The sequence below is a fragment of the Lepisma saccharinum genome, chromosome 21, assembly GCF_977018435.1.
Source record: "Lepisma saccharinum chromosome 21, izLepSacc3.1, whole genome shotgun sequence".
Taxonomy (NCBI): Eukaryota; Metazoa; Arthropoda; class Insecta; order Zygentoma; family Lepismatidae; genus Lepisma; species Lepisma saccharinum.
Genome location: NC_139249.1, coordinates 14,254,389 through 14,274,688, shown reverse-complemented (window position 1 = coordinate 14,274,688; position 20,300 = coordinate 14,254,389). Strand labels below are relative to the sequence as shown.

General features: G+C 39.8%; 1 protein-coding gene across 2 annotated transcripts in view; it reads left to right on the top strand.

Annotated features, from left to right (window-relative positions):
• Positions 1–20,300, top strand: part of LOC146003928 (max dimerization protein 1-like) — a 182,852-nt gene that overhangs the window by 137,699 nt on the left and 24,853 nt on the right. For both annotated transcript variants that reach the window (XM_083142432.1, XM_083142433.1), the window contains exons 4-5: positions 6,893–7,007; positions 11,490–11,682. In XM_083142432.1, coding sequence (XP_082998558.1) covers positions 6,893–7,007; positions 11,490–11,682 — 308 coding nt within the window. The remainder of the gene's footprint in view (positions 1–6,892; positions 7,008–11,489; positions 11,683–20,300) is intronic.

Sequence of the window (20,300 nt, the reverse complement as noted above, 5' to 3'; positions counted from 1 at the left end):
GCTTGCTTAGCTTTCTGCTGTCATTCAGTGTTGTAATGGAGGCCCTGTTTCGTAAGAGCTCCTTGGCAAATCATTGCTTCCTCTCTGTTTTGACTCGCGGAATGCACCGACATGCTTGGCATGGCGGAGGAGGCATATTTCCATGTCAGCAATGGAATTCTTGCCGAATACGTGTGTGCGCGGTCCGAGGAATCAGCGGAGAGTTTATGTAACAACGTGTTCATATCGCTTGATTTCCTGTCATATTCGTGACACGTTTCGTATCAGTCTCAATTTGGTGAAGGTGTTACAATTTGCATTGCATTCGGTGTAAGCTTCTATTGCTTCGTACAATTTATAGTTCAGAAGTACTGCATGTTTTTAACTTGAGATCGGAAGAAGCACCAAGTATTGTAGTTATGCAATATGTTGAAATGTCGCAAAACAGAATTATTTCTGCCATTCTTACACTGTGTTTATGTAATTTAACCCTAAACAAGTCGCTACTGGAAAACGTATCTTTTTTAGCAGAATTTCGTTCAAGAAAATTAACTGAAATTATACACCAGTATTTGCCTCCCTTCTTCTCTTATGCTTTTTTTTATATATATGTAGATTTTTTATTATTATTATTTACTTAAAGTTTCAGATACAGTACTGAAAGACCATTTTATACTGAAACAGTAGCAACAAGAAAAAATAACAACAAAACAAGACAATACATGATGGCAGACGAAAGAAAAATAGATTGTTACATGTACATTCTTAGTGATTGTCGGAAACTGCGTTCTGACAAAAAAAAATCAACATTTACAGGCAGGTTATTATATAAATGTAAATACAATACGTAACATGTCGGCGTGTATGTATTTCAGTTTCAAGCAGAATAAATCTTTCTGGTGGGGAAGTCTTTGAAACAACTAACTCCCTCCCTAGCCTTCTTAAACCCGAAGGTTTATGGCTTCGACACAAGTCTTCCATCTGTCCCTATCCTGTGCAAGATCGATCCAATCTTTTCCATCCTTACTGATTTCCTTTACATCCATCTCAACGTTATCCCCCCCCATCTTCGTCTTCCTTCAGGTCTCTTACCATCAGGTTTCCCAACAAGAATCCTGGAAACTCTTCTTTCCTCTCCAATTCGTATCACATGGCCTGCCCACCTAAGTCTTCTTGATTTAATTATTCTAATGATTTATTTGAAACAAGTGCAACTCAATGTCCACGTGACATGAACTTCGTTTTTAAGCCATATTTCGGTTTTCTATTACGCACGAACTATACCACACAAGAGCAGACATTATTTCTTACGTCTTATATTCTCTTCTTCGTTGTCTTTTTCTTCTTCTGGCACTTTTTTTGCTTTTAACTACAGCCAGTAATCTCATGTAACGTGAGTTTTATGTTTTCAACTCTTACCATAAATTCTGAATTCTGGTAATGCAGAATACTTCCATACCAATTTCTTACATTTTTCATATTGGTCTTTTGTTCATTCTTATCAACTTTCATCGTTACTAACATGTAACATATTTACATAACTAATTACATCAAACTGGCTGAAATCTTCGACGTTTTCGGGTCGAATAACATGTTGAAGATATGCTATAAATGTCTTGCCTAGATTCGTGTTTGCATGACCAAAGGATAGAGGTATCTATAAGGGGTGATCCCTTTTCTGAAGACACGAAAATGTCAACCTCCCTTCCACATAGTCACCCTGAACTGCATTTTGCAAACTAACTGCGAGGCGTCTGGACTTCCAGCCAGTATAATCCTCTGTGGGACTCATGTGTTTGTGGTTGACCCTTCATAGAGTGCATACATCATCCTCATCGTCGCAATTAGCCAAAAGTGGAAGAAATGCGACATAAATTAACCTAATTCCATCAATCAATGGCCAGAGAATAATTTTGTTCTTCAGTATAAAGTAGAAAGGGCCAAGTTTACAATCATCTGTAATCGAAAGAAAACACACACATCACAGAGAGGCAAACTATGTGTCTGCTTTGAACAAAGCTTAATATAATAGTTACACATGTACAGTACAAGTGGTCACGATTATCCACATAGTTCGGAAACAAAACGTGACCCAAATGTAAACTGACTATGCAAGGATAACGTTCTCATTGCTTTAGTTCATTACAAGTTAATACAATAAGGCCAACTCTTAATTTTCAAACTTTAAATCATTAGGTGAAAACCTAGGTAGCATTAATTCTCCAAACGTACTTCAAGTTATCGAACTGCTGTAATATAGAGTAAGAATAGAAGGGTTATTGTTGACAGATATTTAAGGAGCACCAACGTTGTTAAACACTCACTGTGAATAGTTGCTTTGAAAGCTCTGTTTCCCAGAATTCGCGTTTAATTATTTTGTGTTGCGGCCACGCTTGTCCAATTTGGGAAAACATTCCTCTTCTTCATTGCGCAGTCGAAGCATGTTCCTAAAAGGCAGGGAGGCCTCGTTCGTCTGTCCCCGATTGCGTACTGCAGCTGAAGTATCATGCGTGCCAAGCACGCGGTTTCCGTTATATTTACTTTTCTCATGTCGGAATGTTTACCAGAAGATGGAGCATTGCTTCAAAAGCCCTAACTATTCACTTCCAGCTTGCTCAGGAAATTAACGATGATGCGTACGTATTCGCACGCACTTTCAAGTGATTAATATCGCATGTCACTGATAGTACATGAATTCCGTGGTGCGTGAGCTGTATAAAAAGCATACATGAGAGGCACTGCCATTGGACGACCGGAGGGAGGGAGGGCATGTCCCCCTCCGGAAATATAATTTCAACCAAAAATTATATATTTCACACGTATAATGTCATTTCAGCGACAGTAATTTATGCTAAGAAGGGCGTTGCAGAACATGTGTTTTTTTGAGGGAGCTACGTCATTATGAGAGTAAAATATGCCTCCTTCGCACCCACCCCTCTTGGAAAAAATCCTGCGATCGTCCATGGGCATTGCATTAAAAGAAAAGCAGGGTTTCAAGTTTCCACGTGGTAGAAATAGTCAATTTGTCAGATTGGTGTGGATAAAAATTCAGGTTTCTTGTACCATGTAAATATGAGTGTATGTATAAAATGGAACCTCTTAATTTGCAAAACCTGTATTTTAAGGAGTACAAAGAAATGTATATGTTCTCATTGAAGATTGGTACTGAATATTTTTTTAGAGCTATTACTTGTGTATCGATCTGATACACATGACCTGAGACAGGAGACCGCCTGTGTATCAGTTTGATGCACATGGCAGTTACGGTGTTAAATGTTGACGTGAACTGGTTGTAGAAATAGTTGCCGTGGTGCTGTAGTGGTTAATTTATTTTGAACCATGTTGAATAAACAAGATTCCCTTGTATAGCAAGTACGGTTTTAACACTTGGTTATTGGCATGTTAAATCACCACTGGTCGGGATCAGGGTGACTACTCACCGGGAATTATGCGCGAATTATTGGTATTTAATTATTTTAAATTAAACATTCATATTACGAGCATTATTATTATTTCTTAGACACTTGGTTGGAACCCCCCGAAATATATTTCTAGATACGAGGTGTGGCTAGAAAAAAAAAACGGATTGATGTTGCTGTCGACAAACGGCAATCGCGTCAAGGTCAAGCGGTGCATGAGTGTATAACGTGATATCCTGCCTATCGACTGTGTGATTTCCCAGGTTGCGGGGCGCTCAGTTCCGCTGTAGCTTGACGAATTGAACCGTACATCTGTCCTCCGTCGGAAAAATGTTAAGTGTGAAAGTGGAACAGCATATCAATTTGAAGTTTCTTATGAAACTCGGAAAATCCGCCACAGAAACTTATGGTTTGTTGAAGGAAGTATACGGAGATGAGTGTTTATCACGCACGCAAGTGTTTGAGTGGTTTCAAAAGTTTAAAGAGGGACGAGAAGTGATCGCGGACGACTCGCGTCCTGGACGGCCTTGCACGTCAAAAACGGAATCAAACATTGCAAATTTCGGTGAACTGATTCGAAAAGATAGTCACTTGAGTATTCGAGCTATTGCAAAACAACTAACATTATTACATTACGGTGCTGACGACCCTTCGTGAGCAAGTTAGAAGACGACGACCTGATTTGTGGAAAAGCAAGTCATGGATTCTTCATCAGGACAATGCTCCTGTCCACACGGCATTCTCAGTCAAGGCTTTTTTGGCCAAGCATGGGATCCCAGTGTTTGAACATCCACCCTATTCACCGGATATCACTCCGTGCGACTTTTTAATTCCAAAAGGTCAAATCAGCACTGAAAGGAACCAGATTTACGACCGTAGAATCTGTGAAAACAAAAGCGACAGAGGTCATAAACATGGTTTCAGAAAATGATTTCCAGCACTGCTTCCAGCAATGGAAGATTCGTATGGAGCGGTGTATCGATAGTTCAGGAGAGTACTTTGAAGGGGATAATGTTCGTATTGTACAAAATAACCAATAAAAGATTTTGTAGCAACAATCCGGTTTTTTCCTAGCCACACCTCGTATGTGCTTATAGTCAGCATACATACAATCGACACTGAAGATTTTTTCGAAGTAGCAACTGAATGCAACTTGTACACACAGTTCGTTCTTGGACTGTTGACAGTGTGCGCTTGGAGAGAAGTGATAGGGGAATAAGAAGTAGTTATTTATTAGGGAAGGTACTCTTTACATTCCAGACTCCCCCTATATGTTTTCACAATGGCATCGGAAGTCCGCCCCTCCCCTCCTTCCGCAGAAGACGCCAGGAACCCAACTGAGATAGGGAGACGACAGGTGCAAACTTTTCGTGCCCGCATTTTTTACTGTTACGGTCAATGAAAACGGATACCATTGTGTAGGATCCCTCGTTCTCTTCCTTCATGCTATCTCCCTCTCCTTTCCGTTCTGTGGCTGCGCTCCATTCTTTGACCTGTGCAATGCGTAAGCCATTGAGTCGTTCCATTGCCCACATTTGCAAGAAACATCTGCCTGGTTTTTGGTTGAAACATTTTGACATTTTAATTATCCCCGGCATTGTAGAAAATGGTTAGTCCGGTTCACAATCATGGTAACTTTTTCCAGCATTTTGGGTTCCTATTTCCGTATTGGTATCAGCCACGTATTTGGAAATATGTTTCGTGGGGGGGGGGGTCCGAACCAAGTGTCTCAATAATAATAATGTTTGAATTAAAATAATTGCGTTAAATCAAGTTAATACTAATTACAATATATAAATTAATATTGTATTATTATTACATGAATAGGTAAAAAGACTGTATAAGAATAAAGAAAGTATAGTTAAGATCGGAATAATTTATATAAAAACAAGTGGTCTGGTAATGAAATTAATGTCAAATACATGAAGCATTGAATATTTATTGAATAACAAAATCAATGTTAGATGCAGTTGGAGAAAACTAAAGTTTCTGATTAATATTGTATGCACATTATTATGAGTAGTAGTGTGTATAAATCTTTGTAATGTCATTCAAAGCTATATGATCCCAATATAATCCTTGACTTTCAATACGTTCAGAGGATATTAATAACCATCGATTATACAACAAATGCTAAACAAGCATATTTTCATTATTTTAGTACTTGGTAAGCCTTCCGGGGGGGAAGGGTGGTCCGGACCCCCCTCCTAAATACGTGCTTGATTGGTATGTAATCAAGAGGGACCAAGATTCGATTCGAAGTTGGACTCACGCTTTTTTGGCATTTTATTTGTACTTCTTCACATTTCTCGTAATTCATTACACAGATCTGGTGAATATTCTTTGGTTTAACGAGAAGGCTTAAGAAATAATATGTATTTTAGGTTATGAGTATGTTGTGCCAAGGGTTCTCAAGCATTTAGACTGGCATACAACTAAGTAATGTTACGGTATTTTCAATGTCAACATTTGAAGTGTCATGATTATGTGCGAGATTTTGCAATAATTTTCTCTATTTTTCGATCAAACTCGCATATTATAGTTTCAGAAACCATGCCACGCCTTATTTCTTTCCAATTCCCTTTTCGTCTCGTTTTTTACAGGTAAAAGTAACTAAGGTCATACATAGATTACGAAGTTTGGTTACATTTCCAATGTATTCCGACGTATCCAATAAATTACAGGTAGCACTGCACAGAATTTACAATGGTCTTAATGATTTAATAACATTGTGTTAACCCGAATATAAAGATTACATACAAGGCACATATTTTAAAATACATTTTGATGCAAACAAATAAACGTTACTAAGTGAAAACATATTTACAGTAGGAAACCTGTGCAATTGAGAATGCTTAAAACTCAGAGCAACAGTAGATAAATTCTCTACAGCGGATAATATGGAATAGCTTAAAGGAGCAGTGCTTTTTGCATCTGAAGTTCGTGAAGAAAGATCTGTGTCCACAAAAAAGTGTTATTTGATTATCGTAACCTTGGCTTATCAGTCCTCCACTATTCAAAATAATACTGGGTGTGGATTGTTTTGAAACCTTTTTCTTAATTTCAATGATATGATTATTTGTGTGCGTGTGTGTCAACGTAATGGTCCTTTCTACTAAAGGATATCGATTTCTGATGGATATTGGTGCCGATTCCCAATTTAAACTATGATTATTTTCTAAATGGAAGAACTTTTTTGTGTCAGTACTGAATGTATTATAAAACCATGATTGTTTGCATTCTATTGACGAGCTGGTATGTAGGGGGGGGATACTTGTTATGCTATCGAGAAAAGCATTCGTACGAAAAGTATACCACCAACCTTTCCACTTTTATCTGAATGTTAAATGTTCCAGTGTCAAAATGTTATAAATGAAAGCTCTACTTGTCCGTACTCCTTTCGTTGAAATTATAGAATTTTTTTATATTCGCTCAGCATGAGTTGTGTAGTGCAAGCCTCAAGTGACGGAGAATATTGTTCCTTTGTTTTTCAGGCGAGCTCATCTTCGTAACTGCCTGGAGAAGTTGAAGGAGATGGTGCCCTTGGGACCCGAAGCTTCCCGACATACCACGTTAGGACTCTTAACGAAAGCGAAACGATTTATCAAGGTGAGTGCTCACTTCTTCCGCGTTTCAGCTTGCAGAAATATGCTCAAAATTGTTTTGGGAGTAACGTCGCTCGTTTCCTCCCCAATTTTACTTCTGCTTTCTCAAATAACACAGAGCGACTCGGGATGTGTTCCACGTGTGCTTGCTATGATTGGGAAGCGAGTTTTTAAGGCATTGAAACGTGAGGTATGATTGATTGTACGTGCTAAATTATTCACAACTTGCAAAACCTTATAAATATTTGGGTGAGTTGTCATTAATACACAAATAGTTTCGTTCCTTGATGCTTACCCAGAACTGCGTTAAACTGAGGCACGACAAGCAAAAAATGAGTATTTGCATAAACACACACACACAGTATCCTTACCAGCAGTGATACGAATTATTTATGCAGACTTGTAAATGGAAAAATTCGATGCAACTATTATGATTCAGGTGTTCCACTTTCGTGTCCCAGTGTGCACAACACGCAATACGGACCTTTTCTACACTGACAAGCCTAGATAATATTTTTTAAATGCCATTTTGTATGGATTCCCCCAGGCCACAAATGAATGGCCTTCCAGCAAGTGTCAATGTGTTGTGTTCAGTGTATCCCCTTCGGTAATTATTCCTTATATTTTGGTATTAATTTATGTTGCCTTTTTTTTTGTTTCAATTTAAAATCCTCACTGTGTGACGTATGTCAATCTCTCTCAATAAATCTCCCGTGGCGGAGTGGTTAGCACATCGCGCTACGGCGCCAGGGGTCCCGGGTTCGAATCCTGGCCTGTGCGTGGATGTTTGCGAGTGTCCATTCATAAATTTTCATCACTCATCCCCATCTTCGCAAATTAGCCAAAAGTGCCACAAGAAACGAAGTAAAATAAAGCAAATAAATCAATCTCTCAATAAATGAACGATACTTGCGGGCGCGAAAAAGTTGTTCAGCGACGTGAGATATAACTTTACCTTTTCCATCAAATTTACACCATAAGAACTAGTCCTCCGTGGGACCACTTTTATCTCGCTCCTACTCGTTCAAGTCTGCCACCCTGGAGCATACTAAGCTCGAGCGTATTCAATGGAATATCATTTTAATGTGACAATAATCGTAGACACATGTATGTAAACTATTCGCCTTGGTAGTTTCAGCCCACAATCATCTATTTCAGTTTCATGTATAACTGAGTATTACTAAGATAGACTAAACTACATTTTAACATGGGGATGATTATGTTTACTTAAGTTTCAATTTCACTGCATCTTTCACATTACGATCAGTATTTCAGGATCCACTACCACAGACAAATTATGGTTATATGCACTATGGGCTTCGAGCATATACCGCTGGTTTTGCCTGTTCGAGCGTTATTGCGCTTGAGCGAAATTCTCTCCCTACAACATTCGAATAAGAACACACATCCCTCAATCAGTGTGTATAGCCCGAGGATGCGCATCGAGATGTGTCATTTCTGTTAACGAACCTTTAACATTTTATACACAGACTCTACAATAAATCTAGGTAGAACAGGTGATCATAAGTTGTTTATTTTTTATTTTTTTTTTCCAGAGTATAACCTGTGGTAAAACTATGGAGAAATTTGCTTTTAATTCTAAGCAGCGAGAAACACATCTCGGCACCGGTGCGAGACAAGGCTTCTGACGAGGAAGTCTAGAATCTACATCACGCAAAACATTTCTGGCCTTTTTAGTGAAGTGGTTAGCGCTGGCAAATCTGAAAAGACAGGAAAGTTGAATACAGTTCAGCAAACTGTCGAAATGGAGATAGTTTGTGCAATTGCAGGGCAATAATGTACCATTTGCCTCATAACTGTGAATTGTTTATATTTGTTTCTCCAACAGATTTCATTATCTTTCATTTTCCAATTTGTAAAATTCCCCGGAAAGAAGACTTGGTTTCACGTTTTGCAAAACTTGAATAGAAACTCCAATTTCCTTAAAAGGAATAAAAAGCACAAACATTCCATGTATGTCGAATTACATGTAACATTATTCTGTATTAAAAATTAGCATTTTTTTTTCTTTCGTCATGAAGTGCTTACCGTGACGCTGGGACTTCGAATTGAGGTTTCTGTTCTATCTTGTCTTATTCGTGACTTGAATTTTATGTTCCGTTTCTACCTCTCCTCTTGGATTAATCGCGACAATGAGGATGAACTGATGACACTTATGATGGGACGATCGCTGCGAAAGAACCAGGGTTGTAACGAAGGTTTCGCCACGGAGTCGGGTAAGTTCATTGTCATGGTTTTTGTTGCCGACTCCTGTGGCTGAATTGTTAGCACAGCGCGCTACGACGCAATGGGTCCCGGGTTCGAATTCCGACCTGGGCATGGGCGTTATTTGTGAATGTCCCTTCATCAGTTTCATAATATCATCACTCATTCTCTTCTTCGCGATTAGGTAAGAGTGGCAGAAAAGCGAAGTAGAGTGAACCAAATCAATCAAGCATCGTCTTCGTTCTGGAACATCAAGTAAAAGGGCGTAAAAAGTAATAATAATAGCGTTCGAAATGCCGTCGTATTCCGTGCAAGTGACAAATACAAGTACATGCCCCGGATGACAAATGCTTTCGCTGTTCGTAGCATGTGGACATTACTAGTACCAATTTTTCACATGTGTACATACAGCCGCGGACACGTCAACCGCTCAGATTTTTTTTGGCACGAAAATTCATGCATAACGAGTAGTTTGAGTGAAAGAAAAATCCGTGGGCGTCCTGTGTTTCTATATTTGCTCCCATAGCTCGCACTATCGATTCCCTCGAACAACCTTGAACCCCGACAGCTCCGAAAACGGAAGCCGCATTCCCCGATCGAACGTCCTAAGCTGTCCTTAACTTCCGAGCTCAGCAATTGGCCAACTCGTAATCCGAATTTGGAGCAGTAAAAAAACTCAAGATGTCATGTTGACAATTGGATGATTCAGAGGAAGGTTGTGGTAAAATTCCTCCCTCCACTCGCGAGCAGTAGAATGTTTTGTAATTTAAGCAGAAGGGAAACCCTTGTAATACCGCAACCCACAGCTCACAAGAATTTGGCGTGTTGCATAGCCTCAAAGGATATCCATTTCTGTGAATAAGGACAATATCATAGGACTCTGGAGAATTTGCTCTCTAGCATATTTGTTTACTGTACTGCAACCATGTCAGACTCATTTCCCAGCAGGGTGTAAGAAGTGGCCCTTTTTGAAGACGCCCAAATGTGATATTTTATGTTTTCCCTTCATCTATTTCATCTCATTACCCTTCATCCTCATCTTCGCAATTAGCCAAAAGTGGCATAGACGCAAAGTAAAATAAATCATTCATTCATTCCCTAGCGAGGTTAATATAACCGTGAAGCTAAAATTCTGAACGTCGCATCTTCAACACAGGTGTTCAGCATTATTATTATTACATTGTGTTGTACACGAACTATACTTTTAAAAATTAAGTGCTGCATTCTATTAATGATAGTTGATAGATATGGATCTTCGGGTTGTTTACAAAACGAAACAAAGCAAAACATTAGCAATGAGTGTAAAATTTGCAAAATATACATTTTATTGTCCACGCTGAAGAAATTTTCTTAGTAAAGTATTAATGTATTCCTTTTTCATTCTTAAAGGTGTATTAGCACTCATTAGAAAATTGAGTAATGCTCAAAATGAGGCTACGTCGCCTTGTAATCAAGAGGTTCCCGGTTCTGTTTCAGGACCAAACTTCTGGTCTATAGCTTCTTAGTTGTTTGTTGATGTCGAAGACTGGATACCCCAGAGTATGTATACATGAAGTTGAGTAGCAAAACATCGATGTCTCACTGAGGATTGTGATACAGACACCCGCAAATTTATTGCATTATTGAATATAATGTAAGTTCCAAAAGGATTCTATATTTTTGTGCAGTCTGCAGAAAGTTGCCGTTGTTAAGGAGTCGTTAAGATACTCTAAAATTCCTACACTTTATACTCTCCTTTTTGGCAGACAAGCGAGGTAGTTGTAAGAAATCATAAGGTAATACATGATGCAAGTTTTATCGTATAATTTGACACACAGGACATCTACTACATAGAAATTTCAGCGAAAAATACAGGCACGACCAGGACTCGAATCCGGGTTCGTGGCATGCCGTGCCGCTGTTTTGCCTGTGTGGCATTGTGTCTGTGCCTTTGAAACACTGTCCATCGTGCAGCTATATTAGTATGTTCTTCAATAGATCCCTAACAATGGCAGTTTATATTGGCGATAGAGTGCAAAGTTATTACTGAAGGCAATATCTTAAAATGAGACATACCATCTTAGGATTACACCACAGTGCAATTTTCGAGATAGTGTGAAATTTTAGATAAATCGTTTCACGTTTGTACAATGAGATGCATTTATATTTCCAGGTTTCTTAGGTCGTGAGCGAGCCAAATAGCTTGTTGACACGCGCCCACTTTGACGAAGTCTGGGAGTACAAGAAATTCTGACTTTACGGAGATGTTTGTTTATTGCAGAACCTGGAGGACCGAGAGCGGAAACACTCCATTCACAAAGACCAACTTAACCGAGATCACCGCTACCTCCGAAGGAGGCTGGAACAGCTCACGAACCAACACAACTCCATGTGCAAGCGCCGGTCCGTCTCCGAATGCTCCACATCAACCATTTCCAGTACAAACTCCTCGTCGCCGTCGATCTCAGAGTCAGGTAAGCGCCTCTTGGTATCTTCTTGCATGTGCCAACTCTCGGGACTGGCTGTCCGTATCGGTGATTAAGGAAAGCATCGGTTCAAATTTCAATGTTGCAGGGACAAGAGTGGATTTCGTGGTTGTCAGCTATAGAAAAAGGACACTAAATAACAATAAATTCAAGATTATACTTATGTACGAAACTTAACAGTCCTTTGTATGCAGATGATACAAGAAGATAACAAACATGAATTATTACATGAGTGAAATGAGAACCTTACAAGTCCAATAAGATTGATTGGGTTGGTGCTTAGTCCACTTTATGCACAGAAAGGCTAATCGGGACTGGACTTACAGTTTAAAGTGGGATCCGAACCACTATGTGCATCCACCGGGTATCGAACCCAAGATTCCTTGATTGCAAGGCAACGACGCTACCACTGCGCTATCTGGGAGACCCTAAAAGTCCAATAAGAATTGTAGGGCAGAATATATACAGCTCAAATTTACATGAGGTGTCAACTGTCATTTACAAGACGACCTCAACGCTGCAACACTAATCATGTAATTAGGTGAGCTTCAAAACTGCATTTTTGTACATACACACTTGCATAAGTGAAGAGGAGTGGTTTCCTGCCATCTGTCAGCCTAAAACTTACAGAAATTTCTCGGCAAATGAAAACTCAATATATCTGTGCATGTTTACCACACCAGCAAGATTACTAGTGGAGGAGAAAGTTCGAGAATGGCCTCAGTTCGGAGGCAGATGGGTGGAAGGGTCTTCGCAGTGGCTCATAAGTAGGGAGCAGAAGTTGATGACCTAAAAAATATAGGTATATGACCTATAGAATGTCTTAAAAAATGGGAAAAAATGACGTAAAAAACGCAAAAAATGACCACTAAATTTGTGTTTTAGGTTAAAAATTGAAATGGAAAGGAAATTAAACAAAATGCAAAAAAAAAAGAAGTAAAGTGTTCCCCTGTGCTTAGCACCACGCCATGGAGGCGTATAGGGGGTGCGGGGGTAACGCCCCACACTTTCTTGATCCGGTCGTGAGTGGGGTGATGTGATCAGCACCACGCCCCTGACCGCCTTTACCCCCCAGGGTTTCCCCCAGGTACCCATGTTATTCGACGCTGGGTGGGCGCAGGGGCCGCTTCCAACGTTAGAAAAGTTCCCGGCTTTGAACCGGCCGGGGATCGAACCCGGGGCAATCTTGCTTTAAAGAAAAAGGCACCAAATGATACCATATGCACATTCAATTGAATAATGCAACGAGGATTTCCAATGGAAACAACCGAATAATTTTAAAACAATTTAATGAAAAGGTCGTATACACTGAATAAATTGGTGTAAAATGCATTAATTTCCCAGTTTGCCCCAGACGGACACCTGCTGGTTTCCCCCGACACAACAAAGACTGTCACCAGTTTAGCATTTCTTTTGCTCCTAAATTGCAATCCTGCGATATTATATATATATATATATATATATATATATATATATATATATATATATATATATTGGGAAAATGCCGAAAATCGGGGAAAATTACCTAAAACCTGAAAATTGGCAAAAAATGCACTTTAAAATTAACTTTTTTGGGTTCTAGACGAAGTGCAATATTGTGTATATTTAATGGGCATCGTATCCGAGATGTCAGAAAAAGATGATATTTCATCAACTTCCGCTCCCTACTCATAACTGCACGTGGACCTCAAAGGTATACACGCACTAACTCAAAGTTGAAAATATATGTAGATTAGCAATAGGTCTGTGCTAAAATGCAGCTAAACTTGTGCAACCCTACAAACAAAAATCTACTAGATAAGAAACAAAAACAAATGAAGGTTTTAATTTTACTCTCCTTTGTATGTTAAAAGACTGCGAGCAAATTCTGACATTATAAAATCAAGGGCACCCAGACTTGTTTTCATGTGCATGACCAGTGAGGCCGATTAAACAATTGTATTTTCCTTACACTCAAAATAAAATAAAAGAGTTTTTGTAAGTACAAAGACTGGCTACATAAAACACTTTGGCAGGACAAATGGGGTCCGCGGGGTGTAACTGGGCATCCCTTATATAAATAATTGAGCGGTAAAAAAAAAATGGACATCACAGTGACAAATTAAACTTATTACACAGCAGGAAAACTTAAAATCCTGAAATCGCGATTATGTTAGCTTCTTTCCCAAAGTATAATATTGACCGGGCTAAGGCGGTTCTGTACCTAAGGTATCAAGATTGTCTAATGTGTTTATCCAATGCGGCTCTTAACGATCTGCACGTGGAACGATTTAAAGTTCGATGACCTGGGTGTTGTGCGACATAAACACAATTTCTATCCAACAACAAAGTTTTGAAGTGGAAAGTACTTTTGAAATGTCTGCATGGAGACATTGAACTTGGGCAAACGAGGAGTCTGTCCTTAGTGAGTTGAGAGCAAACTGGTAATTTCATTCGGGACCATAACGCCCCCTGTTAAGAAGAGAGAGAAATGGATTGTTGTTCAGAGTAGTTGACTGCTACATTTAAAAGTAGGAAGCATGGGGTGCGACGCACAGGTGTTGCAAAGTTAATGTTTAAAAGTGAAAGTAACTCTACTTCTGTTTTGTTCTTCTGTAAGAGTTTAATGCACTTTGGTTCTCTCTGACAATGAAGCTCCACCTCGATGGTCGAGCACGTTGAATGGTCTGGTCACGATACTGCCACGGAAGATTCCGGGTTCGACTCCCTGATTTGATGTTGGCGTTCATCAATTTCGTTTAATCCATTCATCATCGTCGTCGCGATTAGCCTAAAGAGGCAGAGAAGCCACGGTAAAGAAAAATGTAGTATTTCGGTTAGTTGTGGTCTTGTCTTGTAGTCAAGGCTCGATCCCCTTCGAAGATACATTCCAGCGCTTCAGATCTCGCTCGAAACCCTAGGACCAGTCGCGATTAGCGCCAATGAGCATAATGGTTGGTTAGAAAACTTTGCGCCATTTTTTTTAAGTCACTGCTGTTGTCGTCCCTGCAGGCTTCACTGTAAACAATAAGGTCGGAAAACCCCGATTACTACTTGTCAGTGTTTTAGTAATTCCTACGCAAATTATAGACCTCGACGACTGCCTTTGCTGCCTGGAATAAAAATTTGTCAGATAAATCGTATTGTATCCATATAATAAATTTCGTAGGCTGTGATGAGCGTTAAAAATAGATATTCATGTTGCTTTGCTATTTGTCTATTAACGAGTTATCATTACAAGCATGTTCCTTTTGTAATGGTTGAGACTTATTCACCGTAGAATCTTTCAATCGCTGTTTCTTCCTACAACGTTGTTGCCAGTGGCCTTTTATCCCACAATACGTACACATAGAATTCCTTGCTGGACATAAAACATATTCCCTGACTCCGTGTACATTTAGTACAAGGGTGATACTGTTTACTATACTCCGGTAAAGGAGAGTACTTTAGATGAGGAACTTGCCCCGGCAGATTGGTTCCGAAATGGAACTGAAGTCTATTTGTAGCCTGACCCATTGTATTTGTTTCCCAACTGTCCTACTCACATAAGAAACATCCTTCGCAATCTCATTATGGACGAACATTGTAGCTTCTTTTTTCTAATGCTTCCATTTGCAAAGCTATATCATGACTTTTACTAAACGTTAACGAAGCGTCAGGTAACAACTTCTTTCTTGTAGCTTCGGAACGAATTCCCACTATCGTCTGCTCAACTAAGGCTTCTTCTAAATATTTCTCGTACCTATATTTTAGAGCTTGTTGCTTAAGCCTAATCATGAAATCTGCTACTGATTCGCATCCGGAATTCGAGTCTGAGGTTGGATTTGACACACTGGCAGAGAATGAAATGTAATTTCTTTCAACATTCTCTCAGCGAAGGGAACCACACGTCCCTTCCCCGATATAATGAAGCAGGAACCAGCCTCCTCCCTAGTTGAGTTAGTATAGAACACTGCGACGCCAATGGTCCTGAGTTCGAGTCCAGACCAAGTTGTAAATGTTACCTTGTGCATATTCATCATCTTATCCATGCTTATATAGAGTGTTTACATGTTAGTCTGCTTGGAAGTAGTGTGTGTCTCCGTTGCCACAGCAAAGAGATAACCAGAAACATGGAACGAACTGTATAGGGTTTACTGCTGTCGAAATATGTAAATATAACCAGTACTTGTTCACCCTACGCTAACGTACAACTTAGATTGTAAGTTAATATGTGCAAGCGTGTTTTCGAATTCCATCCCAAGATACCCCCCCCCCGAGCTAGAATAATTTGCATAGGCATCCCCCCCCATCAACTCACTACATTGCTTGATTCATACAAGCAACTCCCCCGGCTAGGAATATCCACTTCGGACACTGGCTGTGTAACCAATATTAGATTTATTCAACTGTAATTCAATTCAACACTAACTTTTCTCTACGAATGTTTAATCGATATGAGCTTCCAGTATAAGTTGTCGAGTAGGCCGAACAAGTATTTTTATCTTTAAGCATTTTAACTTCCAAGCATGTACAATTGTACTTAACGCACCATAACAAGCAACATAAATAACTCCCCAACCCTTCCTTGACCGTTCGTGCCCGACTTAATCAAGACCCTACGTTTCCGACTGTGGAGAGGACCGCAGACGTGCGAAACTTAATGCGAAATCAGTCATTCAAACCACTCCAGTCTGGCAGTGCAATCACGCATACCAAACAATTGCCAAATTTTCATAAAAGATTGCTGTTGCATTTGGAGGTTGGCACGCTCGACCCCTTCCCCGCTCGTAATGGGATAGGAAGTTGAAAGGAGATCGTGAAACAAGCCAATTCCAGAGCAGTCGTGCGTATTTCGGTCGATAAACTCCTCCACTTCTCACGTTTTCTCCCTCTCTTGGCAGATTTATCGTTTCTGGTCAAGTCTGTACCCCTAGAAAGACCGTGTTAAAGGAAATAGATATCAAATTCTGTATTCGAAATTTCCGTGAAACGAACACCTTTTGTAAGAATATAATTCAGGGAGAACTGCATTCTTACCCTGATAACACTTAAAGGTGTCAAGAGACTAGTTTGCATTCCACAAAAAATTGGCACGAATAGTCTGAATTGACCTTTTGTTATGAGGAAGTATTTTATTGCAATTTTAACTAAACTTCTTCCCAAGATTATGTATGTGCGCGCAATAATTCAGTGTCGAATATTGTGGTGGGAACGTTTACAGTTAAGACGCATCAAACTGTTCTTGAATGAGTAGCTGTAATACCTAGGGGGCTCCACACCCCTCACATAAGCAAGATACGTGTATGTAGTTCTGTAATGTGAATTATATTTATTTCTACTGCATGACATTGAATAGCTATTCAATTAGTATGAATAGCAGACCTCCGTGCCTTAGTGGTAAGCACAGCGCGCTACGAAGCCAGGGGTCTCGGGTTCGAATCCCAATCTGGGAACGTTCATAACATCATCGCTCATCCTAATTTTCGTGATTATCCAAAATGTGGCAGAAAAGCGAAATAAAATAAATCAATCCAATGACTGTCTCTGCAAAGATGAATGTTTACGCTATTTTTCTTACTTTTGTATGATTGCTTGCGAGTCGCGAGGACCCTTTTCCAAGTATATTTAAAGATTTGTGGCTTGGACCACGTGTTTACGTCTCATCAGAAGAGCCGATTTTAAGGGTGAAAGATGTGTAATATGAGCAGACTCTGTAGCAAAGTACGTTAAGTGGTCCACTTTCTATCTCCACACCGAAGTTCCTGGGTTCGATTCCCGGCCTGGGCATGTTCTGTGTAAGTGTCCATTCATCAAATCATCACCCATCCGCACCGTCGCGATTAGCCAAAAGTGGCAGAAATGTGACGATAAGCAACACCATTACACACACACAAAACGAGACATATCTAAGCTTAGGGAGCTACATCATCAAAATATGTACGAAGACATAAAATAAGAGCAAAAGCTAAAAGGAAAGGAAAACAAAAAGTGGCAATTTGTTTTCAGGCAATATTTCAACTATCATACCAAAATTCTCGGACGTAACCTTGAGTCTCGGTCTCGTTTGGAATAGTCTAGTCTCGATTTTACAAGGTTATCTCGGTATCGCTATCATCCCTACAAGAATAAGAGGCCGCGGATCAAAACTTGCAGCGCCCATAATAACTATATAGCCGTATTATTGTGAGAGTGGCACTTCCTCTTAGCATCTCATAATGTGAACCTTGCGTGACATTTCCGGACATAACAACAGTATTTCTTTCCACCCTGCGCCATTAATGGTGCTCTCAAGTAACAAATAATCACATTTGACCTTGAAACATCCCATTGATATTGCAAATATGGCAGTCTTTCTTGTCTCTTTAGGGAACAGATTAGTCAGTCCCCTAGCGTTGCCTGCTTATTTATGCGTTCTAGTGTTCTCGTTTGTAGTTAGCACATCGCGCTACGACGCCAGGGGTCTCGGGTTCGGATCCTGGCCTGGGCATAGATGTTTGTAAGTGTCCATTCATCACTCATCCCCATCTTCACAAAGTAGCCAAAAAGTGGCTCAAGAAGCGGAATAAAATAAAGCAAATCAATCGTTTGTTTTCGCTCAAGACCCACATAATTTCCTTCTTAAGGAAAGCATGACCGTATGCAAGGGGAGAAGGATACAACGGGTTCAAACACGTCCTATTGGTTTAGTAAACATTTTGCACTAATTGCATAATAAAATAAATACATCTCAAAATCGTTAAAACACTAGATTGGTTGAACAAGGTTTGAAAGCTGTTAAATTCACACACACAAAGTAAGCGTGTTAAAAATAAAAGTTTAATTATAACAGTTAAATGTAAAAAAAAGCAATGTTATGTGTAGATCAAGCCAATATTACATCCAAATTGTGTACAGAAAATTTTATTGGTTATAATTCGAAAGTTATCATAATAAATAAATAGTAACATTTAAATTGTAAATTGTAACGATGAAATTTGTGCTACCCTTGGGCTGATGAACGTTGAACCCCACCTACTATTTCTGTATATATGCGACCAGGGGGGGGGGGGTGAGGGATATAATAAACTGTGCTACTCCAGTAAAACCAGTCGGAAGATCGTCTGTTGCGAGAGCTACTTCATTACTTCAGGTAAATATTTAGAAGGTGTTTTGTCTGGGGTTCGGTTATCCACCAAATTAATTTAATGCTATTGGCCTGAGGAAGCTATATTCTTTCAGATCCAGTGATTGACAACTAATTTTATATTTGCACTGAAACCTAGACATGGTCGAGCTATATTGCTCTTTATGATTATGCCATACTTACTTATTCTCTAGCATTCTTAAACCCGAAGGTTTGTGGCTGCAGCAACACAAGCCTTCCATCTGACTCTATCCTGGGCAAGATCAATCCAATATTTTCCATCCTTACCGATTTCCTTTAGGTCCATCTCAGTATTATCCCTCCATCTTCGTCTTTGCCTTCATTGAGGTCTCTTACCATCAGGTTTCCCAACAAGAATCGTGTAAACTCTTCTTTCCTCTCCCATTCGTGCGACATGGCCTGCTCATCTAAGTCGTCTTGATTTAATTATTCTAATATCTGGACATGAGTACATGTTATGCATTTGTCAAGTATGTAACCTCATTCCTTCTAGGTCCAAATATTTTTTTATGATTTTAATATTTTCAAGGTTACATATTGATTAGTGCATAAAGCTTAGACATTAGGAAGGTATTTACAATTGTTGGCATCGACTTGGTAAAAAAAAAATACTCGACCGTGGATCGGAACAACTGGTTTTAACCACTGAGCATCCAGTTGTGTCGATTTTCAAGTGCTTTCGAGGGCTCCCGGGTTCGAATCCCGCTCGGCATGTGTGTGTTTTTTGTGATGGTACCTTTATAAATTCATCACGTCGCCACCACTCAACCTCATCGTCGTGATTAGCCAAACTTGGCAGAGTGGCCTCCCGATGGCGCGGTGGTAGCGCCGCCGCCTTGTAATCAAAGGGGTCCCGGGTTCGATACCGGGTGGAGGTACTAAGTGGTTCGGATCCCACTTTAAACTGCAGGTCCAGTCCCAATTAGCCTTACTGTGCACAAAGTGGACTTAAAACACCAAATCAATCAAACAATAAACCAAACGTGGGAGAAAAGCGATGCTAAATACCAAATCAAAGCAAGTGCTTTCGTATCTGTATAACTCTTTCGCAATTTATGGAAAATCCACGCTTAAATTTTAATAAAAGGTCATACGTACTTCGGGAGAATTGTTTGCCCATTAACTTCAGAGCCCTTGTCAGGACCTATTGCTCATGTGACAACAGTAAGGAACGTTTACGATGCTTGGCTCGGGGTTGAACTTCCAGGAACCGCACACAATGCTTTGCAATAAACAGCAACAACGGTGGAAATCGCCGCTCGGACACATAATAATGCGACCCTGAACTTGAGGGATGCTTTGCAAGTTATATAACGCGCACGTAACTCGGTAGTTCCTTCGGTTGCACCAGCCTTGGCCTTGGGAGCCTCTTCTCGGAAGCCGTTCAGAGGCGTGCCTTCGCTGGCAGGGATTCAAGGAAACAACGAAATTAAGCGGGGCCTCGCAAGTAGCGCAATGACATTTTTCCGCCTTTTTCTTTCACGATGGATTGGTTTAGTAA